The 26,306-nt window shown below is 36.1% G+C and overlaps 1 protein-coding gene across 2 annotated transcripts; it reads right to left on the bottom strand.

The window, feature by feature from the left end:
- Nucleotides 1–4,800: 4,800 nt before the first annotated feature.
- Nucleotides 4,801–25,156, bottom strand: LOC117415606 (ubiquitin-conjugating enzyme E2 H). Of its 2 annotated transcripts, XM_034026165.3 has the most exons (7): nt 24,861–25,156; nt 12,774–12,850; nt 11,151–11,225; nt 10,524–10,563; nt 9,479–9,531; nt 8,691–8,819; nt 4,801–6,057 (listed from the first exon to the last, which is right to left on the bottom strand). In XM_034026165.3, exons 1-7 carry the CDS (start codon nt 24,911–24,913, stop codon nt 5,933–5,935), a joined length of 552 nt encoding a protein of 183 aa, XP_033882056.1. In that variant the 5' UTR covers nt 24,914–25,156; the 3' UTR covers nt 4,801–5,932. The 2 variants fall into 2 exon arrangements, with proteins under 2 accessions (XP_033882056.1, XP_033882057.1); XM_034026166.3 differs by lacking the exons at nt 12,774–12,850; nt 24,861–25,156 and adding an exon at nt 24,014–24,032.
- Nucleotides 25,157–26,306: the final 1,150 nt, after the last annotated feature.

Genomic DNA, 26,306 nt, shown 5'->3' with positions numbered 1-26,306 from the left:
CCGTATAAAACTGAGCTGATTTTGCCAGTGCTTGCTAGTCTATTAACCAGTTTGTAATGATTTCGAAACAAACATCGGCTTTATTGTTAAAGATTTCACACGTGGCAATACTGTCCAACAATTACTGCATGATAGTACTGTGATCTCCACTGGGTTATGTTGTGAACCATAGTTTTAAAACTGAGAGACAGCAAATGCTTATCATAAAGGTTTACTGGTTCTATAAAGTAAGGGGCATATAAGAACGATAAATACTGTAACTGATTAGAAGGCCTTCCTGCAGTTACATTGTAGATGTTATAACGAGTTACTGTAAATGCATACATGCCAACAGTCCCTATATGGTCGGGACAGTCCCGCGTCCCGGTGTATATGTAACAGGTGGGACCGTGGGAACCAGGAAGTGTGAATTGCTGGCATTATAAATACCTGCACCAGAAGGGTGCAAGAGCGCCAGGTAGTCGATGTGTTCCTGTGGGTCCCCCTGTGACGAGGGCGAGTCGGCGGGTATACTTTTGGACGTCAGTATTCCGGACTCTCCCGAGGAAGTGGAACGCCTCCAGCCACTGTTTCTGGTAGTTTTCTTTCCCTGTGTTTATATCTTGCACATTGTTTTTGTCATTATTGTCCCCTTTGTTTTAGTTTGTGTATACGCACGTTGTCTTTACAGTTTTAATAGTACCGTGCGGCGTTTAGCTAGCTTTTAGTGTGTGTGTCTATTAGGAGCTGCGAGGGAGAGCGTCGCTATTGTAGCTGCTCTGCTCTACAGAGCATTGAACGCTTAGTCAAGTTGGGTGCTGGGTTGTGTTTTCTTTTTGAATTGTGTACTATTACGTTTGGTGTGGTGATTTTTGATTGCAGTTACACTTTTAATATATTTACTTTAATAATTCACGTGTGGTTTCTTTTTGTTTATTTTATCACAGGTGGTGTTTGACTGCCCTTCTGGGCTTTGGTGGGTGGAGCAGCCAAATATTTATTAATTGGATGGACGTTTCTCTATCTCTCCTCTAGGTGTCGCTAGGGAAAATAAATAAACAATTATTAGTTTGTGCAAGATATATGGTTAGGATTGTGTTTGTTTTATTGCACTGCAGCAATTGTTGATTTTAGTGTTGTTTATAATAAAGATTTTGTTGAAAAGAGCACAACCAATTTCCATTCTTTTGTCTTTTCATTTATTTGAGAGGGGCTCTATGTGGGGTACCCAAATATTGCTGCTAGATAGATAAGGTTATGTGAGGTTCTATTCCTCGTTAAACTATAGATGGCGTAGTTTGCATAGCGACCTGTACAGTTAAGTAGAGAATAGGTCGTGGAGGCCACATATAGGAAGAAAGTTCTTTTTCCTATTTACCCATAGGAAATAAAAATCATTTATTCTGCACAGTAGAGTGAAAACCACACGCTGTGCTCTTCGTGCGGCTGACACATCTGCTGATCACTAACTTATACAAAGGTAAGAACGCTTCATTATGTCTATTTTTACTGTCGAAAGATGGTCGGGTTGAGTTGGGGGGGGGAGCGGGGAGATACGCCCGCCCCCCACCCCAGAGACAAGCATCCCGCTGAACAGTTTCCAAATATTGGAAATTATGTAAATGAGATACTGTTTTAGCAGACATACTGTGCGTATAAATCTGCCAAATTTAATACCATCCAAAATGTCCTGTTATACAGTATATATTAACTATAAAACAAATCTTTATGCTGACACTTCCATGCATGCCAAAGTTTGTAGATGGCGCTGTGCATCTGCCTGGTGCTTTTTAAGCTTGCATATTTTTGGGATGAAGTCCGCAAGAGGAAGATTCATGCAAGTCTTGTCCTTTTTTTCAGGTCATTAGATCATTATATCAGCGTTCCAATATTATTCCTCCCAATGTTAAACTCACAACAGTTATTAATAAAGGAAAAGGGTCTTAAATGGGAATTTTGCATACAAGCAATGGCCACAAATGAAATATTTCTAAAGGAGTGGTTTCACCTTTATTGGAACTACCATAGGGTATTTTTCATTTCTGCACATATACCCTGTAGTAGTTCCATTACTACCTCAATAGTAAATATATGCTCTCATTTATACAAATACTAGTTTCTTGTACAGCAGTTTCCATAAAACAGAAGGTAAGCCATGTGAACTGAAATCAATTTATCTCAGCTGACAAATCTAAATATCAAGATCCTTTTAGGTCTGTAAAGCAAAAGTACATAACTCAGACGCCATGATATATACACACATTTAATGTTTTTATTAAAAAAAGTTTATTTTTATTTATTTATTTTTTAAATGTATTTATACACAACTATTTAAGAGGTTATAATCCTACAGATAGGGCACTGGTCTTTGTGACAAGCATGCCCACTACAAAATCACAATGCAAAGGAAAAGGGGGGGAAAAAAAGAAAATAAAATCAGCTAGACTCAAAATGGAATAAAACACCCTTTGACTTTTCAAGTATCACACACTAGGTACCAAATAGAGTTGCTAGTAAAAGAACGGCCATTTCCCATGCTACACAAACTCCTGCTACAGTGCCAGCAGAACTCATATTAAACAAAAATAAAATGAATGGGACATGGTTAAGGCCCAAACCCCTCTCTCCTGCAGTATGAGAAAGTTTATTGAACTGTGCAGCCAACACACCAGTGGAGATACAAATCTGAGTGTGCTTTAACACTGCTGGTGTGAGTCTTGTGTTTCCCATGCAAGTCACAGCTCTGTCTTTTGACTGCACTTCAGTGAGAAGAGCCTGAAACCAGATACACGCTAGACAGTGCTATTTCTGTCTACGGTCTTTAAAATGAGTGTTCATGCTCAACCATAGTTAACTGTAGTGATCAGTGTTCCAAACGGTGGTATAAAAGCAAAGGATATTGCTGCCAAGTGGGAAAATGAAACTCCTAGACGCATACAAGTGCACTGTCACATTTTCTTTCTTTATTAATTCTAAGGGAAGCACATGGAGTGGAGATAAAAGTACTTAATGTCTGGCATCCGGGGGGAGGGGGCAGGTCTAGCTTTAAAACAAAACAAAATTCCTGAAAAAGTACTCCTACTGTTTGATAGCACAGCATGTCTATTTCTTAGGGGACACATCTGGCTCTTAATGCAGACTTTTTTTTTTTTTTTTTTTTTTTTAAACTACAAAAGATATTTGAGGTGCCTCCATGAGCATTTCTTTTGCTTTCAGTTTGTCCTTTGCATGTAATACAATACTGTACCCATTTGGAGATTACATTTTTAAAAATCCATTGAAAGACTCAATAAAGAGGGTTTTATCACTCAGCTCCAACTTCAGTGTCCATGAACGAAACAGCGTTGTTTTTTTTGTCCCAGTAATTATATTACACTGACAGCCCAACATCTTGAAAAATTTAAAAAGCAAACTATTTGACCCAAAATGTACAGTCTGTTTTGCATGTTAGGCATGTCCTGTTTTATAGGGTAACAATTGCAGTTTACTGATAACCTGTCCCAAAATCAGCTTTGAATGCACCCATGTACAGAACTCCAAACTGAATGCAACAGATTCACTTTGACAGTTTACATTTCCAAAGACCTATTTATGTTCAATTTATGACCATTCAGCTTCGCTGCTTTTAACATGAGTTTACAAATTAACTGTGTTAATGATTAGACCTCAAAAAAGACTACTGAAAACAAAGTTATCCTTTAATCCAAGGTGGCAAAGAATTTTGTACACACACACACACATTATATATATATATATATATATATATATATATAAACACAACAAAAGAAATAATAACTCGCCCCATATTATTCCCAGGCTTTTGACAAACCCAAATAACCACGAGAGAATGTGTTATTTGTCTGTGCGCCAACGCAGAGGCAATTTAGCACTATAGTCTGACATGCTACAGATTTCTGTTAAACTACAATTCTGTAGCAATAGTCCAAGGAAGGGGCAGGGATTGATATATCTTTGGAGTAGTATTTTCCAACTACAGCTTGAACTGAATGAAAACAATAACCTTTAAAAGGGTCCCTTATTCAGGTTATTCGCTCAAACAAGCTACATCTATAAGTATCAAAATCCATACACATTTTATTTTGAAAATCACCACCCAGCATACTAAACTAGCCCTAAAAAAGTCAAAACACAAGCGATAGGCAAGTTGATAAGGTAAAGCAAGTTAAGACCAGCAAAATCCCCTTCCCCTGCAAGTACCACATGCTCCTTAAGAGTAATCAAGTTTACAACTACATCTTACATACTTAACTCTATCCTTCCAACAGAAGCCACAAACGCTAGATTTTTTATTTTTTTTTTAAAAGCATACTAGCTCACCAAAGCCCTACATAACTATGTGACATGTCACAATAAACAAAAGTTAAAAAAAAGAAAGTGTATATATATATATATATATATATATATATATATATATATATATATATATATATATATATATATATATATATTTTAAGAAAACATGCAAACGCAATCTGAATTCTACTTTTCTTAAATAAGTGGAACCAAAATGTTTTGTGCTTTATGGATACTACTGAATATTTGTCTCCCATTCTCTTTTTGTGGCTAACGAATATTTAAAATATACAAATTATAAAATGACTGAAATTTTAAAAAGTGCAATGTCACATACTATTTAATTATTTATTTATTTTTTCCAAATGTTAAACTCTTATACCACGATTCTCAACATTTTGAGGAGCAACTTTGTCAGACAGTGGGGCATTTTTAAAAGTCTGAATCCACCTCTCTGTCATCTTAGTCCTGAAGAAGCCTGAAGACCAGCCAATCGGCACTCCCAGCTGGGGTCAAATACATTTTATTAAGCTTTAAAAAAATAAAAGAAATACAAGGTACAACTAAAAATACAAAATATTGGCTGGTAATGTTTGCACCATTTTACTGCCGATAGAAACTGTGGTAAATTGTCTGACACTCTTGTCTTTTGTCAAATGTTTATAAAACAAAAAAAAACTAAACTTTTGACAAACATGGATAGATGTACGGGCTACTAATTATATATATATATATATATATATATATATATATATATATATATATATATATATATATATATATATATATATATATATATATATATATATAATAACACACACACACATATGATATATAAAGGAAATAAAACACACTTGTGTTCAGTCTGCAACTTCCTTCATCGGTAGTTTGTAACCATACCCCTTAAATAAGACATGGGTTTTAAATCCTGCCCAGATTGGTAAATATAAAAAAATAGACTATTTTACACACAATGGTAGCTTTTGACAAGTTTTCAATGGAAGGCAAAAAATCAGCTTTATAAAAATGTTCTTGAAGCTACAGGTTCTCTTGAATGGCAATCACTGTGCTATGAAACTAAAATATAAAACAGCCACCAATTGCAATTATCATAGTCATATGTGCAAGGCAGCAACTTACCCAATCAGCTTTACACAATTAAGGGTCTTAAAAAAAATTATATATATATATAATAATTATTAACTGGAAGTAAATTAATAGCCATGATGTGACTACCAGTAACAACATCCACATTTCTCTTGATACACTGGTCATACAGAAAGGGAGGCCATCTCTTGGCCTTGTCTACTGAGGAGTCCATTTTGTTCTACAGAGTTCGGTCACACACGATTTAGGTTGACCAACAGGATACAGCGATCATCACATGCATTCAGGCAATGCAGCTACCAAAGTGGAATGTGGGAATGCTATGCGCCTTAGGTTGAGAAACGACAAATGAAGAACATCTAGAGGGTGAGACCTACGCCGATGCTATATCCATAAAAATCCTTGTTTAGTAATATAAAAAAAAAAACAAAAAAAAAAACAACATTGCCTTGTTTAAATATGAATATTATAGTCTGCTTCTCATGGTTAGGAAATCATATAGTCTCTGTTCTGTTAAGGGTCTCTCTTTTTACTACAATTCCATATCCTGGGCCTCATCTTCTGAAAAGTCAGACATTGAGCTCTCGGACGAGCTGTCCCCAGCACCCTCCTCTTGCTCCTTCAGGGCCTCCTCTGTTGCATATTTCTGGATGTATTCTGGGGAAGAAACAATCACAAGACAATTCAAATGGATGTGTACAGGGGACACTCAAGGAACAGTGTTAGGCAGTGAAACAGGCATCTGAGAGGATAACAGCTCAATATGTCACCAGAAAACAATGTTAATCTCTTCACATCAACAGTGGATCGACTCGATATATAGCTACTATATATACTGTATACATATATACATGGGAGCCAGTGATTAGCATCTTCCTTTGGACAATCGTGTTGGAATCGACCTAATGACCTGTAGATAAAACTACCCAAGAAGGTAACTGTCCCCATGATGAAAAAGTAAACATCAAAACATAATGTTATCATTTTAAAATGCACACTATGCAAATACACTTCCATTACACTCTTATACAGTGCCTTGCAAAAGTATTCAGACCCCTGACCAATTCTCTCATATGACTGAATTACAAATGGTACATTGAAATTTCGTTCTGTTTGATATTTTATTTTAAAACACTGAAACTCAAAATCAATTATTGTAAAGTGACATTGGTTTTATGTTGGGAAATATTTTTAAGAAATAAAAAACTGAAATATCTTGCTTGCATAAGTATTCAACCCCTGTGCTGTGGAATCGCCCAGTTTACACAGATGAAAGAAATTGCCCTAACGAGGACACAATAACCTTACCATTGGCCTCCACCTGTGAACCATTAAAGTTGCGGTCACATTTTCTGGATAAAAACCCCACTGTTGAAGGATCATTGGTCAGGCTGTGAATCTGAAGGAAAATGAAGACCAAAGAGCATTCTACAGAAGTTAGAGATAAAGTAATACAAATGCATAGATTAGGGAAAGGGTACAAAATAATATCCAAGTGTTTGGATATCCCAGTGAGCACAGTTGGATCAATAATCAGGAAGTGGAAGCTGCATCACACCACCCAGGCACTGCCAAGAAAAGGCCATCCCTCAAAAAACTCAGCGCTCAAACAAGAAGGAGACTTGTGAGAGACGCCACAGAGAGGCCAACAATCACTTTGAAGGAGCTACAGAGTTCAGTGGCTGGGAGTGGAGTAATGGTGCACCAGTCAAGCATATCAAGAGCTCTGCATAACACTGGCCTGTATGGGAGGGTGGCAAGAAAGAAGCCGTTACTCAAAAAGTACCATCTGAAAGCACGTCTGGAGTTTGCCAGAAAGCATGAGAGTGACCCAGCTGCGATGTGGGGAAAGGTTTTGTGGTCAGATGAGACCAAGATAGAGCTTTTTGGCCAAAACTCAACCTAACACTGCCCATGCCTCAAGACACACTATCCCTACAGTGAAGTATGGTGGTGGCAGCATCATGCTGTGGGGATGCTTCTCATCAGCAGGGGCTGGGCATCTTGTTAAAATTGAAGGAAGAATGGATGGAGCATAATACAGGGAAATACTGCAAGAGAACCTGCTTCAGTCCGCTAAAAAACTGAAGCTTGGGAGGAAATTCACCTTTCAGCAGAACAATGATCCCAAGTACAAGGCCAAAGCAACATTGGAGTGGCTCAAGAACAAAAAGGTGAATGTCCTACAGTGGCCCAGTCAAAGTCCTGATCTCAATCCCATTGAGAATCTGTGGCACTATTTGAAAATTGCGGTCCACAAGCGTCGTCCAACCAACCTGAACAACCTGGAGCAAATCTGCCAAGAAGAATGGGCCAAAATCACTCCGACACTGTGTGCAAAGCTGGTACATACTTACCCCCAAAGACTTAAAGCTGTTATTGCAGCGAAAGGTGGCTCTACCAAATATTAATGTGTGGGGGTTGAATACTTATGCAAGCAAGATATTTCAGTTTTTTATTTTTCTTAAAAATATTTCCCAACATAAAACCAATGTCACCTTACAATAATTGATTTTGAATTTCAGTGTTTTAAAATAAAATATCAAACAGAACGAAATTTCTGTACAATTTGTAATTCAGTAATATGAGAGAATTGGTCAGGGGTCTGAAATCTTTTGCAAGGCACTGTATATCCAATAAAAGGTTTGTTACATAAAGTATTAACATAAATGAAACATTCTAGTTTGCTTGTTTAAAAACTCATGGGTGTTTTCAGACACATAAAGGTTTTCTTCAATTGAAATGCTTCATACATAATTTGTCATTTATTCAATTCCCAATACCCCATGTTATGATAAAAAAATGCAATGTTTTCAGTTTTTGCTTATACTATCAAAGGTCGGAAGGCTCCAAAGACAAATACATATTAAGAGCGTGTGTAGATTTAATAATAGAAAAAAATGATAATAAAACTTAAACTAAATGTGTGTAAACATGCCCTTATATTAGGTATGCACTTTAAATTATTGTTCTTTATTTTATTCAGTGATAGAATGTTTATATTTTTAGCACCAGTTTTCTGCCTAAACTTTTAATATGAATCTTGAGTGGAGTTCAACTAACTGACTTCTTGGTGTATAATAACCACAATAATTTCTAGTATAATAAATGCAAAATGAGGCTGGTCTTTCCCTGAAATGCTAATGCTGCAGCAAAATACAGTTCTGTAGTTGAATGTTTCTGAATGGACTTTAAAAAGTACTTGTCTTCCATGTACACAGAATGTATATACAGAGGCAATGGATTAACAATCAAAAAAAAAAAAAACCTGGAGTCTCTCTCATACTTGCCTTTAATTTTCTGTTTGTATTCCTCTGGTCGGTGGAGGTACATGGCTGCAGCATCCCCATTTAGAGGATCTATAGGATTAGGATATGCAAGCAGCTGGGGCAGGAACGATTCAAATATATTGGTCAGATCTAGAATATAATAAGGAAAAAATTATGATGTTATTGACTTTACTGTTCTTTATTGAAAACAATTACACAAAAGGCTTAAACATTTACATCTGTTATCACAGACCCTAATCAGCACTAACTGTACTAACCTTGCCTCTGGTAAGATTAGGCAGTCGAAGATTTGTGCTGATCAGGGTGTGTAAAACCAGCCATTAATCTATTAAACATAGATTTACAGCCACACTTAAATTATTGTTACTGACATTAACCCATTATTTACAATTCCATTGCTTAATGCATTTCTATAGTTAACATTGCCTTTTCTTCTTTCTTTAAATTTGGTTTGATACACTAAATGAATTAATTTTCAGCATCTCTCATGCAGCACACACATTGATGAATTTTTCCAATTATCCCAAGCTCTGACTAAATGGTCATGCTCCATTTCTCCCATTACCAGCATGGCTTACTGACCGTGATCTTTCTAGGAATGACCTTGTAGTGTTAACATACAATAAGAGAATTAGATTATGCACTGAACAGAGGGCTAGAATTGTACTGTTTATACAGATCTAACAGTTTATCCAAAATATTCACTTTCTTTTAAAACCCCTCCAAACAGTGAATATATATCCATTGTGTATCGCCACTGCTGAATTACAATAGTAAGGTCAACTCACCATAGAGTGCTGTCCATGTTTGGTTAATTACATCTAGACACACAGTTCCTGACCTGGAAAAGAAGAGCAACATTTACAAATCATACTGTACGCACCCTATTTCACTTTTGAAATAGAACACATTGAACTGTGCCTTATACAGTATTCATTATTAATTAAACTCAACTACGTGGGATACATAAATAAATAAACTTGAAACAATATCAGGAAATACCGCATTTGCTTCACTGCATGGTTATGGAACAATATGGCACATTTGGGAATCAAAGAGTTAAAACTGTATTTCCCTATTAGCCACTAATATACCAAAGAAACCAGTAGCCACTTAAAATCAATTACAGGCAAAAGGGTTTATTTTATGTGTGCCCCATACAGCTGATTTGCATAGATTCTGCAAGTGCATTCGACATACAAGTCTCCAGAGCCATAATTCCTTAAGAGCCAGTCCACATATGGAAACCTCAAACCTGTTTAAATGGTAAACTACCTCCATCTGAATTCCACATCCTTCAAATACCACTCATTTGTTGCCGAGACAAGCAGTCCCTGAACGAATATATTTATTTGAAGGATTATGTAAACTGTTTGGGTTAGCAAAGAGAGAAGAAACAGGACCGTAACCAGTGCCAATGGATCTTGACCATCTGCAAAGCATTCAGGATCTAACACTCTTGGGGATATTAACTGAAATTTATCCCCAGGCAGAATTCATCTGTAATCTCCGATACAGCGATGTGTGTGCTAGCCAAACAGAGATGACTATAATTTAAAAAGCTGAGCCAACAGCTGAAAAATAAATACACTGAAAATACAGTTGTAAAACAGAGAGACAAACAAATGAAGGCACAATAAGCCACTACAGTACTGTACAGGACAGATTTATCTAGGTGTTTACTCCAAAGTGCTATTTTCATTATGTATATATGACAGGTAAACAGCTGCAAATGTCAAGAGTTATTTAAATATTTGTTCTGCTATTTATTATCTAAAAGTTGGCCCAATGAACACGTACATTGTAGAATTTACTTGAAGAAAATATACTTACGCTTCATCAATGTTGGGATGGAAAATTTTATTCATAAATCCTGCAACAAACAAAACAGATACTGTTAGCAGAAAAAAAGGTTATTTCCATACCTGCTTTTAACTCACAGGTTAACTCTCAATGACACACAGGCCCTTGTTTGTTTGTTTTAAATCAATGTTTAATTGCAGACAAACACATTGTGCTAAATTACTTTGGACATACAGACACAGTAATACAATTTGCCTAATTCTAAACAGACAAAGCAATTATTTAAAAATCTATACACAACGAGCGAGTAAAGCGCGGAGATACTTATTTTTTTTCGAAAATAAATGTGTTATAATAGTGATAAGTTTCTTTTGATGCTCTGTATATGTTGGGCAATACAATGATTAAACAGCTGCTCGGAGTTGTGTGTATTTTGTTAGTGTGACATCATTGTTGCTGCACACCCCAAAAAAGTAGTAGGCTATCACTACATAATCATTACAAGTGATTACACCTTGCATCAAGACCATATGCAACCAACTATGGGGCTGCCATAGAATCTGTGGCAAACCCTTTTCATTGCAATATAGCTAGTTTTTTCTGGCAAAATGTGATCTCCAATATAGTAAAGTGGTGCCATCAGTACCAGATACATACCTATAGATGGAGATTTAAATGGATATTTGTCAGGTAGGTCTACTCGCACTTTCCACACACCCCCTTCATACGGCGCTAAAAGGTTGAAGAAAACAGAAAGAGATAAACATTGCTTGGAAAATGGAAAAACATTAGAAAATGCTAAAAAAAAAACTACTTGCCCTTCTTAAAAATCTACTTGCCCCCTCCCCATCACACAAAACACACAAAAACATAGAATATAACTTGTAGGATTTTGGTTTTATTTAACAGTGAACACAATCAATCAATTAGTGATTAACAGGGGCAGATCTAGCCTTGTAGCTTTACTGGTTCACCAAATTCAAGATACACAAAAGGTTCCCTGTGACCCCACCTCTGCTCAACACATTTATAACACTTTAAAGAAATGTTCCTTTCAGTGCAGTTTGGGACACATTTGCTAGTAAATTTAAGTAACATACTAAGGGTACAACTATAAGCAGCAATACCTGGAGTTATTCAAATATAAAAATAGTACACGCTTGACCACAAAGTAGACTCAGAACTAATTTTATAAAAAATACACAATACCATTTTTTTCTAATCCACTAATTCCTTAGAAACCATGGTGTTTTTTTTTTGTTTTTTTGTTTTTTTTAACATTACTAGATTGCTGCATTTAAATGTGAGGTTCATGTATTAAGAAAGCAGTATCACTTATTTACTAATTTACAAAAAATGTAAATACCTTAAGTTTAAACAATTAGTCTGCCTTGCCGTTTCTGGGTTTCTTTGTAACCAATAGAAGATCAGCTTTTTCCACAGTTAGCCAATCAGAAGCGATAGGGGTGGGATGTAAACACTTTATGTTTGTGTGTAGGTGCTAGACTTCCACAATTCAGTTTTCAGAAACTTGTGTGGCTCTCTAGAAATATACCTGGAGGGTTTTTCTACTAACAGCATTAACATAGGAAAAGTAAATAAAAACTATTTGTCTAACAGGCAAAGTAAAACGGTAAAACTTATTGTCGTTCACACAAATCTTGTCCCGGGCGTCGTGTGATATGAATTGCACGCCTCTGAAGTTATTTACATTTTTCAAAAATGTTTTAGGCAAGTGATTAAATCTTTTTTTTTTTGTACAAACACCACATGTGTAATAATCATTAGTAACAACACTGGAAGCTTATTTAATGAAACCATTTTTATACAACATTTGAGCTTTAATAAATGCTGTACCTGTGGTTGAAATAGTGGTTATGGGGAGATATTGTTATGAAAAAAGAACCAAAGTCCAAATATTACTATTTTAGTCTATTTATTAGTATTTGATACCAAATCTAGATTGGAGACAGCCGTTTCCAATGTAAACACAAGTTTGTTTATAACCACGTGTAGTAGCAACAAATCAGTTAGGTTAATGGGGAGCTTGTGTCATAATGACTGTGGTGCCCCATAACTGCCAATTACAGTCTTTCTGCGTTGGGTGTATTTTATTTAGTTTCTTTCTGTTACACCCATACACATTATATATATATATATATATATATATATATATATATATTCCTAAGATGGTTAAAGTCAGGAAGTAGCTGTGTGAACACACAGTAATCCAATGCTAAAACTGTGGTGACACACTCAAAATTGGAAATATACACTTACTTCCTTGTGGTCCATAAAACTTCACTACAAATTCATTGAGTCCTCCCAGGATGGTAACTTCATGTTTACTTTCAATACTGCACAGGAGTTAAGGAGAATGAGCTGGACGTGCATGTATTCAACTTTAATGCATTAATTTAAAAGAAATTTTAAAAAATGGAATCCTCCATTTAGAATACTTGCTTGTGTCTTAAAGATCCAGTACCTCATCTTAAATTCATAGTGTTGTACATGCATTCTCTTTCTTGCCTTACCTGAAAATGTTTTCGTGCACTGTTTTGACGTTCTCGCTATTTCAGAGAGACCCGCCTCCTGTTGGGTTACCTACGTGTACTTTAGATATAGGTTCCGAAAATAACATTCGTGAAAAAATGACTTGTTTTCAAAAGACTGCAGGAATCAACATTTTACTGCTCACCGCAATAAAAGTAGCAAAATGACTAAAATGACTAGTAACGACAGAAGTTCTTAGAATCATGTTTGTTATAAACATTTACAATTTTTTTTTTTTTTTTTTAAAAGAGATGTGCGAGAATAAAAGAATACAGGCAAAATAAAATATTTAGATAGTCTAGTCTACACATACCATACACTAATCAAAGTTATTTTAAAAACTGCTGTTGCGTTTTATATAACAGACAAAAATATACTTTTAGGGACTTTCAGAGTTGGTTGATATTTTACTAAATTCAAAAGGTTTGCAAGTCTTTTTTCTATTACTACAGTAACGTTCCACCAACATAAAAAAACGAATGAATGAATGAATGAATAAATGAAATTAATGGCCTATTCAAAATGCTGGAATGAGTTCAGAAAGACCAGGCTTGTGGTTAAGAACAGGGCACAAGATGACAACTTAACACTGGTTCTGACCAGTGGTCTTGGTATTTCATTTACTATATACAATTACCATTGCAGTTGGCATTTTACAAAAAAACTAAAATTACATTTTATGGTGTCTAAAATTACAAAAATAAAACATTTCTAAAATCCACTGAGTTCATTCATCCCAGATAACACAGCTGCACCTTAGACATGGACACTGCAGCTTCAATGCAAGTTACTACTGCAAGCTTGCACAATATAACACACAAGGCGTCACTTGTACCCGATGTCATGTGCATCAGTCTGGACAAAGTGATCCCAGTGCAGACGGCACGCAGGCAGGCCTGTGAAAAGGCATTGACTGCCGATAGAGAAGTTTGTTTGCGGCAAATCAGCATTCCAGACTGTTTTTGCTTGGGGCCCTTATTCATCCAGCACAGTTCATGTGCATTTACAGTCAGAGATGCCAAACTGTAGCCAAGCTTGGAGTTGCCACCTAAATCTGGCACCATGTTCTCCACCCTGGAATCTGTGTACTGGCAAATCAATGCCAAGACATCAGATCAGATTTCATGAGTGCAACACTCTCCATGCTTAGCACAGCTGAACAAAAACACAACAAGACAATACAGACAGGGTTTTCCTGTCTCACTGGTTGCTAAAGATCATTTATATTTTATTTGACACTGAATTTATTTATTTATTATTATTATTATTTTAAAGGCTTTCTATACGGAAAAAACAAACCACAACCTTGAATTTATATTTATAAAAAATGAAAAAAAAAAATCCACATCCTAATCTGATTAATGCAGCGTGTATAAGAAGAAATTAAGTTAAATTAAGTGAAGTGTTCCATAGTTCTAAAATAATCTGGACTTGGCAGGTTTCACAAACTTTCTAAAAAAACAATTGCTGTGCAGCAAATTCTAAAATCGCAGTGGCAAGGAATGGAATTGGATTAGCATAATACACGAAACCAAAACAAACCTGCAGAGTATGCAGAAACTGCCTCAACTGGCCTAGAGAGAAACTTCTAAAGATCTTAGTCAATTTTATAGCTGAAAAAAAATTGTATTCCCCACCCCCACCCCCAAAAAGCTGCTCCTTGGAAATTAACACACATCAAGCACCTAACTAAATCGTGATATAAATGGCATTGGCCAAAAAAAAATGTGTTTTCTTGATCCCAGAACCCTTTCTTGTATTAAAAAACTACATGAGAAAAAGTTTTAATAGCAACGAAACAGAAACTTTTTCCCTTTAGCTTTGCCATGGATCACGAGAAGGCAGAAGAAACACAGATACCCAACAGTGCTATTCTTAATTAAGACAGTTTCCACTCAACACTGTACAATCTTCGGCCCATAAACCCACTTGATATTGCAACCAGAACACACTGCAGACAGCAGGTACTGGTTGGTCATGATGGAATCATCCCATATAAGAAAAATGAGGTATTAAAATAAATCTGTTTTAGTTGTTCAACCACCAAGCTGGCTCCATCAATTATTCTGATACAGTAGAACGCTAATTATTGCAAATGGAGGAAGGGGCTGGTATCTTCAGTGCATCTTTACCTTCCTGAAGCAATGCCCTGTTAAACTGGCAAATTAAAACACTAGTCTACCCTGCATGCATCTCAGTCTCAATCCAGGACTACAAGACACCTTGCAGCCAATAAACCAACTCGCAAATCACATGGAGACCTAAAACTGCTCTTCAGCTGGAATGCAAATACATAAACAGCTCTAATTTCTCGAAAGGAGCCTCAAGTTTCCGCTGCTTCTAAAGGGTTACACTTACTCGGAGCCTGTATGAAACTACTGTACAAACTAGACAGGAAATAGGCCTCCTTAATGCAGAAGTTTCAAGCAACATTTACAAGAAGATGGAATTTAGTCTCAGTTGCAAAAAAGTGAGTAGTACAACCTTATACTTTGAACAATGTGAAGCTCTTAAATAGGAGCCCACATCTCGATGCCTCCCTGCACTACAAGTGGAACAGCATGAAATTCAGTAACCATCAGAAAAAAATACTGCCGCACCATGGCATCAAGGCACCATTTTTTGTATAGAAAAAACAAACTTAAAATGTTACTGCTAGTAAGCAACAATTAAGGTACCAAAACAAGTGCTCTGCCTCAGGGTTCTATCCATTGTCTCTGAGTGTTACTGTGTTACTATCATATGACCAAGCATGGACTCAGTGCTGAAGTGGTACATAGGGATGTGCTGGATTTGTTTTTATCTTTGCACATAACACTATATATAATTGAAGCTGTGCAGCAAAAAAAGTTAAAAAATTGTTTATCTGACTATCACGATAGCCAGCAAGACAGACACATTATTATAGAAGATAGCAATTATTATAAGTATGGATTTATATTTAGTTGTCCATATCCACTTTACTGGTAAAAAGGAACATTATGAAAGCATTCAACAAATAGTTAAAAGTAACAGAATAATCTATAATTTAGGATTGTTGTAAAGGACACATGACAAAAAAAAAATACAATTTAAATAGAAAATATTTGACCTATAGCTGTTTAACCTACATTCACCTCAAATTCAATTATAATTTAAATGAGGATAAACACAGTGAAAACCATATGTACAATATGTGGAACATTTGCAGAAGGGAACAGATACAATTGTACAGCATGTAGCTTGAGCAACTTCCATCTTTAAGAATGTATATTCAGTGTGTGTGAAATGACTTCTTGTAACAGATGTCCAAGCTTAACCACGTTCAGCGAAGCCAAGCATCACAAAGACTTAACATTTAATTTAGCTGCCAGGTCGAGGGTTGTGGCATGCTGAAAGGTCAGGAAGTCAGAAACCTTAGGGTGGAAAATCAAAACAAACACAGGCCCAAAATAAAACTTTACTGATTTGAAGTCTGTCTCCCTTTTTAAAACGAGCTAGAATATACATACATTTGCTTAACTGACTTCCTTTGAGAAACACCTGGCTGACATTCTTGGATACAAAAAATATGAATGTTGGAAAAATAATAAACCAGAGAATTAAAGTGTAAAATGATTTTTTACACTGCACCAATTAAAAAAATATATTTTAACATACATCACCCACCACGAAAGTTATATAAAATTATAGACTGCTCAGGATCTTTCAGCCAATTAAGAGGGCATGTTTCACCTTTTGTATTCCACGACAAAACATGGAGAAAACCTATTCATGACATCAGCTGTGGCACTTCCAGTTTTTACTATGATGTATTCTCCACATGATCATGGTTGGCGTCACCGGCTTTAAAAATCATACTTCAGGCACCATTTTGAATTCCATTCAACTGCAAAGTCCATTCAAAATGGTGACATCACGATCGTCCAAGTACTTCAGCCACTTACCAGTATTCTCTTCATCAACCTTTTCCCTCTTTTCCATGACATTGACAATGGACTACAGTAAATAAGGGTTGGTAACGATGAGAAAATAAATATGGTTTGATTGTACTTCTTGTATATTAATGCTAAAGTATATAATACATTTATAGGAGTGCAAGCATCTGGGTTATATTGACATTTGCAGCTCGTAAAATACCTTGTCTTTCAGTCTCCATCCATTCATTTCTACTTGTGCCGACATAACCCACATACACATCCTATAACCCTATATTAGATCTATCAGAAATTAAAGTAGCCCTCCACTGTATGTACACATATGAATGTAGACACATTCTGCATTGTATCCCCAAGGGACCATATTTGCCAGGTTCCCTTTTTTGGACAGTTGTCCAAACACTTTTAAGCCCAAAGTTGGACTACTGCAACTCCCTTTATTCAGGCCTCCCTGTGGTCCAGCTTAATAGACTTCAGAGGATTCACAACATGGCAGCTCGCCTTGTGTCTGGGACTCCGCTGTGCTCCCACATCACTCCGGTTCAGAGGGAACTACACTGACTCCCAGTCCGTGAGACAATAGATTAAGATCCTGTGCACTGTTTATAAAGCATTAAATGGAGTTGGACCAGCCTATCTTCAAGCTGTTCTTCCTGTTCGAATCAATACCAGGAATCTACGTTTGAATGGTTCCCTCCGTATTTCTCTTCCTTTTTCTCTTGAGTTAATTTGAGAGGCTGCACCTTTCAGGCCACAGTAGCTTATTTACAGAATTTGTTTCTTCAGTTTAGAAAGCAATTAAAAACTTCACTTTATCAAAGAACATCTCGCTAACTTTAGAGAGCTGCAATGGTTTTTAATAATTTAATACATGATTTGAAAGTGTATAATGTGCAATATATTTACGTTATACTGTACTGTGTGTTTTATATATTTATGATGTATGTTTTTATCACATGGTACGATGTTAAATGATTCCATGTCTTTTGCCTTGTACAGCGCTCAGATGCCAATTGGCGCTACATAATTTTAAATAAATAAAAGGGACAATCTGTTTTTTGCATATTGTAAGAAAATGTAACAGTTGTAACAGATTGTCTGAACCTGTGTACAGTACACACAAGGAGTGTTGCCAGTTAATTCTAACTCATCTTAGTAAGTCTCCTTTAGCTGTACTGTATATTTTAATACTATTTATATAACAAGATGTTGTACTTGCATTCCTTTTCCCATCATGGCACAGTAGCACGCCAAGTTTTTTGCATCTCAGACCATAGACTAGTATTATTTTATTGTAGTTTCCTGCTTTACAGCAGTCCCTTTAATATTCTGTGTGAATCTGCAGCAAAGCCAAATGAACTACATTCTCCTCAGAATAAGGACTGCTTGCAGCTCCGGGTTTTAAACCCCACAAACAAAGGGTTGTTTTATGCCTACAGGCTTTGACAGTTCATCAAAAAATATACAAGAAACAATTTGTCAATTCTATTGGACAACTGATTTGATGCTGCTAAATATGCCACACCTCATTGGGATTTTAAAAATTTTAATGGTACCAAGATATTTTTCTACTCACAGCAACAACAAAAAAAACAGTACCAAGTTAGTTTTTTCCTTATACTTCTGTTGGTAATTCCCAATATTCATCTTGTTTTTGTGTGTGTTTTTTTTTTGTCTGCACATTTAACGCAAACAAACCAATACACTTATTTTACCAAGCACTTCCAATTAACTACAGCCGTACACATCCTCACTGGTGACTACAAAACACAGTATCACTAACTCAGCTCACAAGCACAGAGAAAACCTCCAACTAAACTGATAGCACACCACTTGTAAGGCACCTACTGCAGAACTTGTTTAAAAGGGGAGGGGGGAGGTTGCTAAGTTTTGCACGTCTTCTTTTTACTCAACCCTCCACGTACGTCTGAATTTCACAATGTGGCCTGCTGGCATATTGTGTTGATTAACTTCCTCTAGAATGCTAAACCAAACCACAAATTATATTCTAAAATGCTGGTTAGGGGTCCCCCTTGTCTTCAATGACCACTAATCAGAGAAGTCATGAAACACATGAACAAATAAAGCTTATATCTTACTGTTATACTAGGATGTGTGCTTTTGTTGGTAGGACATGTAAACACAGCAGTGGATCTGTTTCAGCCTACATTAATGTAAACACTTTTTTAGAAGTTCAAATGAGTTTTAGAAAGCAAGAGTTACAGTTAGCAAGACGTTTCATTTCTTTAGGATTACATTAATGAGAAAACCAAAAACCTGTCTGGCATGGGTATGGTTGTCTGTGCCATGGGGTTAGGTTATGACTAGTGCAGGCACATACAGAGGATCCTCATTCATTTTGCATCCAATCTACACCAAACCTTTATTTTATTATACACTTCTAGCTTGTAATCCATGAAGGAAAAAATGTTTAGTCGCATTTGCGACCATTTTAGTCGTTGTCTGGAGCCCTGTACCTAATAGTACAGTGGTTCAAGGGCTGGGTAAAATGTATTGGTTTAACAATTTCACCAGAGGTTGGTTTATTTATTTATTTATATCCCAAAACATACATTTTAAGTTTAGAACAGAACCGATGATAAATAATTTAAGAAAAAAAGCATGTCCCTCTGAAAATCGACAACTGAGTAAACACTGAAATATTTCTAATACAACCAGAAAAGGGTTACAGCTGTGCCATTAAGCTTCCTTCTTCTACATCAAGCTGAAATGTGCCTACCCACAATTATAGTTTCATCATTTCCTCTGTACAGTGTGTGACACATTCTTAAATGTACTTGAGTACACACCCAAGAACACATTTTGCACCCATCAGTCCAACCAAAGCAAAACAATCTGAACCTTGGAATTTCTGAAACCCAAAAGGAGTCAAGAACATTTACTGGTACTTTAATTGTCCTAATCGCACAAAGTTGGCCAACACTACAGTAACAAGACAGGTATACTATGGAGAAATACCACTACAGTAGACTAATGTTTCTCTATAGTACTGCATAATACAAGGTGGTTTTCAGTAAAATCTAAGCTATTTTTTTATGTTTCTCTCTGAAAGGCAGATCCTACTGAGGACCTGGTTTGTTTGTGAATATAATAATAAAAGGAAAAATTGGAATGAAAAGTTGTTGCATCTGTTAGTATTATACTTAGCCTAGTCCTGCAAACCTTGGGCTGTCAGTTAAGCCTCAAAACAGCAATCAATTGGGCACACAAAATATAATCGTTAGAATAAATATCAATGATTGTACCGCCCACATACATTTTTGCTGCGCTCCTCTCCTCCAATGTCTTCGTTGGCAAAAATTACAAATATGTTCATAAACCATTTGATATTGGGGTAGTTGGTTTATTTTACTCCTGAGAGATTTATTTACAGTGATATGGTATCAAATGAACCTTTTGTGTTCCACCGAATTCAAATTAAAATTTCACTTAAAAACACTTAAATCAATATCAATAAATGTCCCAAAGCTTATGTGAATGAAGTGGTTTCAAGATGCTGCAGAAACATTGCTGACACACACACTGTTCATTTAAATAGTTCATAAACTTATACGATCATAAAGGCTCCTTCAAACTCTAACCATCTCCGAATGAGAAAGTCGGGTCTTAAAACTATTACAGCCAGTAAGAGCAATAAAGCCGGAAATCTGGGTTTTCTGAAGCTTACAATATGCAATCAAAGAAATTGACAGTTGCCTAAGGAAAGGGTTATCAGAAGCAGTGCTACTATGTTTTTTTGTGAAGCCCCCAAATGTTGTTTTTGGGGTAGGTTAAGGTACAGGTTGTTAAATTTAACACGCATCTCAGGTTATGGAAAGACTGATAAATAATGTCATAAAAAGGCTAAGGAGGACATTTTTTACCCTGCTGTATAAAATGCCAGCATTGAGTATTCTGCAGATATCTACAGACTGGTGGCTGGTTATGGAATCCCTCTGAACCAACAGATTTCTTTGCAGTACTGCTGACACCATTTCTCAATTAAGACACAAATAATCCAAAATAACTGTAATGGATTAGACTGACCGTACAGAATTTAGGCATTATGAAAAACTACTGTGACATGTGATAGAGTTTCATGTAAGGATATCACAGTAAGAACGATAAAAGGAATAAAAAGCATATTCCTTTCTGAAATGCAGCAAAGCTGACTCCTGGCAAAAACAGAAAGTGACCAGAGGTGACCTTGGATTAGCAATGGACTTCTGCTGGCATCTATACACACAGTATTCCAACCCTTAGAGCTTATACTTCAAAACACAGTGCAGGTCTGAAGGAAAATAAGATGAAGAGAAGATTCACAGCCTTCAGCATTAAAGGGGAGAGCTAAATAATTCAGTATTTAATTATAAATATATATAGACACACACATACGTTTTAGAAAGCAAAGTGGGTCACTTGCACACGAATGAGTCAAGTATCTTATTTTAGGCTTTAACCAATAAAGGGAGAATGAAGCAAACACAAAGAACACACTGTGTATTCCATCTGTGCTGAAATGTTGATTTTAGCAGTTAGCAGGATGCCTCAGCACATCAAAACTCCCTAAACTGATATGAACAGTTTTCATGAAAACACCAGTCAGTCTATCAACCTTGTTAAATATTCCAAACCAAAAGAATATATTGCTTGCTTAAATAAATCTCAATTTAAAAATGATGTGATTTGGAAAGGCAGTGTAACCGATCTTGCTTCACTTCACAATAAAATTAGTTCAACGAGTTTGTCAGGGGTCAGGGTTTGCCTTTTTAGGCCAATGTACAGTTGTTCATTATATTTAAAAATGATTTAATATGGCTCATACTTTGAAAAGACCATATATGCTTAGTTAGGATCTGTATGGGATTTCTACAGTGCTACATTTGCAAACACAAGGCAGGGTCTGGAGCACAAGTATAAAATGATTACACAACACTAAACCCCTACCAGTGCATATAGTTTCCCCTCCCCCACACCTCTCCAACTCTGCTGCTCTGTACACACACATTCGTATGTGCTGTCACTCCACAGACAGCTCTGGAACCAGGTTTCAATAATTACAGACAGCAACAGCTTTGGGGGTTACAGCTGACTGGTATCTCCCATAAGCTACAGGTTTCAGCAGGGATTTTGTGATGTACTGCAGTTATGGCCAACACATGTCCTTCACACACAGATACTACAGTAAAAAAAACAGATGCTAACAGACACACAAAGCATTCCTTCCAATAAAAGAAACAAATGTAGAATTATTTCACACAGGAGGTTATTTTTAACCAGTTTTGCTTTAAATATCTAAAAACCGAGATCACTGTAATTGAGAGAAACCAAACCACAAATTACATTCTTTGGCAGCATAGGATTTTATTTTAAAATACATCTAGCAGGATTAGGCCATGCAGTTCCACTATAGCAGACAAAAAAACTGGTGTGCTATATTGGAGGAGTCTTTGTACCATCACTCACTATCTTAACTGAAGTACTACAGGTTTAAACACTCAAGGAACATTGTTTTGGGCATTAACAACTATTACATGCCTACCGATTAAATGTTCCCAAAGTGAGTTTCTGCCAAGATAATGATCATACACTACACACCCATTCACCTTTGTTGTGATATTAGGAACTAATGTCAGCTAGAGTTGCTAACACTTCTGTCTCCAATCTGATTGTCAAGAGTATGCTAGCACAGTTCTGGGTTTGAATTTGACACCAGGCAGCCGATTGGTAACCATTTGTGCACGAATCCACCGATCTATAACCCCCCTCCCCCTAATTCCCTGTGTATATAAACAGGCTTTGTTGTCAGTTTATCAGCTGTTTTTAAGACCCACCCACCCTCTGTTCGTTTCCGGGTAGTAACAGAACCACCAATCAGAATATAACAATTCTCCTTGCTCGCAGACACCAAAACAACTCCACACAGCTCGACATTTAAAGCAAAATTCCCCAAATAAGGTAATGTTAAATAAATAAATTGTGTCATAAGAATAATGCATAAACACATTTGAGAACAACAACGCATAACGCAAATGTTTATTTTATTACCATGTAAAACATCTGCTCAACTATTTTGGGCCTAATTCGTAAGAGGGATATCAGGAATCCAGCTTGTGATTTCAACACATATATCGTACATAAAATTAGCGTATGACAAAAAATAGCTGCCCTCCAAAACAATACGGATGATATTTAGGGAATAAATGCTTCAATAACCGCAACATTACACGAAGCACATGCAGCGCAGTCTTGGGTTGACAAACTAGCCTGAATGAAAATACATTAATAGAACTGGCAAAGTTTACATTACATGTCTTTAAAACACTAGTAATAAAACTGTAAAGGAAACGATCGAAGAGCTTATCAGCTCAAAATTAGGCCAAGGTAACCAGTGCTTACTAACAGCATCCATCAATTCCACGTTGTTACATTTTTAAAAAGAAAAAAGTAAAACATTTCTCAATCAACCAAAACTTAAGTGTTACAAATAAATATGGCTAGCTGAAAATTAAACACCAAAATCCAGCTGACTAGCAGAAAGAATTTACTATTGCTTTTGGATACAAAAAGTAGAGGCCTAGGCTAAACCCTAGTACCTCAGTCAGAAAGCTTTTCTTTCAATTCTTTACATACAGGAAACAAAACGAGAACGGTACAGACTACTGAGAAATCCAACAGTTTCTGCTAGAGGTCAAGTGCTAAAATAAAACAGCTGAGGTAACAGATGACTTATTTTAAATAACAAAACAGATGTTTTAAATACAAAAGGGCAATCTTACAAACGAACACCTTTATTTCTGTTATCACTTCCATTGTCACTAGAAAAGTTCAGTTTTACAGTATCTGTGAAAAGTCAAATAAATCGTGACCAAACTTTTCAAAACAACATACAGGCCTGTAATTAAATACTACATGGTATGTATGAGAAACGCCTAATTTGATCCCACTCCCTATGATTCACGAGTTCAAAAATAAAACACTGGAAATTTAACAAAGACCCAAGTCACAACAGTACTTTAAATGCAAATTGTTTTCAATACGATGACCTACCTGTGATCTCTGTGCGATTTCATCTAGTGCATTTCATTTCTATTTAAAAACAAGAAAATGACCTTAAATGTTTAACCAAGTAACAACTAAAGTATTATAAAGAATATAATAAAAAGATCAGATATAAATGGCTAATTCATGTGTATGTAGTATTAGCATATGTAGACACTGCAGTTTCTTTCCATATAATATAAATCACCCACGGTAAACACTATCAACAGTTCAAACTTATTAAAATAAGGCAGACTATTTAAAACGTCATGTTTTTCTAAACCACACAATCACACACACTGAAATTGCCCGTTTTCCTGTTAATTAATTTAAGCACCATAAAACATTTTAATGGAATTGCTTGTTTTTGTCCCTGACTGTTCTATTCAAATCGTTCTAAAACGAATTAAAACGTTACGATTCAAATATTTAAAGCGCATAAGATTACAATTTTATCACTACAGTAAATATACAATGCAGTTTTAATGTATATCATTTTTAATATCATTCAGTACAATGCTGGAAATTTTGGTTAACACATTTCAATATTTTTCTAAAAATCGCTCGATGTTATTGTTTGCCAACTCAACGTTGCCTAAAATATTATCCATAATGACAATAATCTTCATGGTCGCAACATTATTAATCTTATCATAATATAAAAATAATAATAAAAAAAACTGTTACAAAAATCTTAACATCCTTATCAAATAAAACATTTCTTAGTCTTAATCTACTGATCGATTGATATACAATCAACAAAACATTAACATTCACAAAATGCACCTGTTGTCATTACGATGTTTAACATTAAATATAAAAATCTTTTCCTCTGTTTATGTTCTGAAAAGGATACAGTTTCACCACGTCGGTATCCATTCGCCTTTTACCCGGACTTGGAGACGACATTTTATATCCCTGTGCAGAATAACAATGTTATAATCTTCTCAGTTAGACACCTGGATGCTTGACAATGACGTGTTTTTACACATATATATATCTGACTTCTTGTACAAATTTCTTGACGATATAAAATATATCGAGCTCTACACTTTCTCTCTGCAGCTATTTCACCCTATCTCGGTCCCCCTGTCTCTCCTCTCTGTCCTGAAGCTTCTATCCCTCCGCCGATGACATCATCACGTGGTGACAATAGAGTAAAGGGAGGAGTTTTGTGTGGTACGTAGCGCGCTGGGATTTGTAGTCTTTCTAAAAGGCTTTGCTCTGCACATTCTAAAAAAAAAAAAAAAGGATTTACAAAAATGTTGTAAGCACAGTTATGTTCAAACCAATCACTAAATGGATTCTAGTATCTAATATCATGGATACTTTAGTTAATATTTACATGCATGCCATAAAACACGCATTTGATTTTAAAAAAATGGCTATGCAAACTAAATTTCAAGTGTTATCTAAATAACGATGGCCTGTGAATGATTTTGTGGCCACAGCAGATCCCCAATAACCCCCTCCCAATACAGCCACAGCAACCCCTTTCTGAATGAGCCTTTCCAGTGCTGGTAATGGTAATGCTATAGCAGCATTCATTCAGCTCATTTCACTGCTGTTGGCCTGGTTTGCATTCTTAAAACATAAGTGTGTAAAAATGGTTATGCTTTAAAGCAGGGGTGCCCAATCCTGGTCCTGGAGGGCCGGTGTCCCTCCTGGTTTTTGTTCCAACTGTATCCTAAATTACTTAATTGGACCAATTAAGTGCTTATTAAACGCAAAGTCACGGGAGATCCTGGATTTGCAAGCATTGTCAATGACTCAACATTCAACCTGGGGGTTAAGCTGTTTCTGTCCTTGCTTTGTAAAACTGTGTTGAAACATTATTATCCTACTGGAAGAGATACCTTGCAATCCCGATAGACATTCCAACAACTACTTGTGAATTGGAGCTCACAGTTACTTGTTTCATGCTGGTCACGCACAACTGTTTTACAGCAACTAGATCATTAAATCAGTACATTTCAGTCAGTATAATTCTAGATTTGTAATTGCAGTTCCCTTACATTACTGATCACCTGAGGTAAAATGGTTGGATAAATAGTGATCCTTGCTTAATGTCCACTGGAAACAAATCAACCAAGGTTGATGTGTTCCCTTCACACACGCCTAGATATACCCAAGAGAAGCAGGACTGAACCTGTAAAACCTTCTCCTTGAGCTAGTCATATTATTTAGCAAATTATATTGAGAACAGGCACCTATAAAACAAAGTGCCTTTTAATACTGCATTCAAAAGTTTGATTTACGGTTCAAATGATTGTGTGCAGGTTGTTTAGCATTTTCAATAATC

Source organism: Acipenser ruthenus, chromosome 7 (assembly GCF_902713425.1).
Source record: "Acipenser ruthenus chromosome 7, fAciRut3.2 maternal haplotype, whole genome shotgun sequence".
NCBI classification, from domain to species: Eukaryota; Metazoa; Chordata; class Actinopteri; order Acipenseriformes; family Acipenseridae; genus Acipenser; species Acipenser ruthenus.
Note: the sequence above shows the minus strand (reverse complement) of the source record. Positions and strands in the feature narration are given on the sequence as shown.

Excerpts from the sequence above, each read along its gene's own strand:
- LOC117415606 (XM_034026165.3), bottom strand. The coding sequence starts at position 24,913 with ATGTCGTCTCCAAGTCCGGGTAAAAGGCGAATGGATACCGACGTGGTG. Across the intron at positions 12,851-24,860 it reads GATACCGACGTGGTGAAACT|TATTGAAAGTAAACATGAAG; the intron begins GTATCCTTTTCA and ends ACTCCTGTGCAG. Across the intron at positions 6,058-8,690 it reads ATACAAACAGAAAATTAAAG|AATACATCCAGAAATATGCA; the intron begins GCAAGTATGAGA and ends TTTCTTCCCCAG.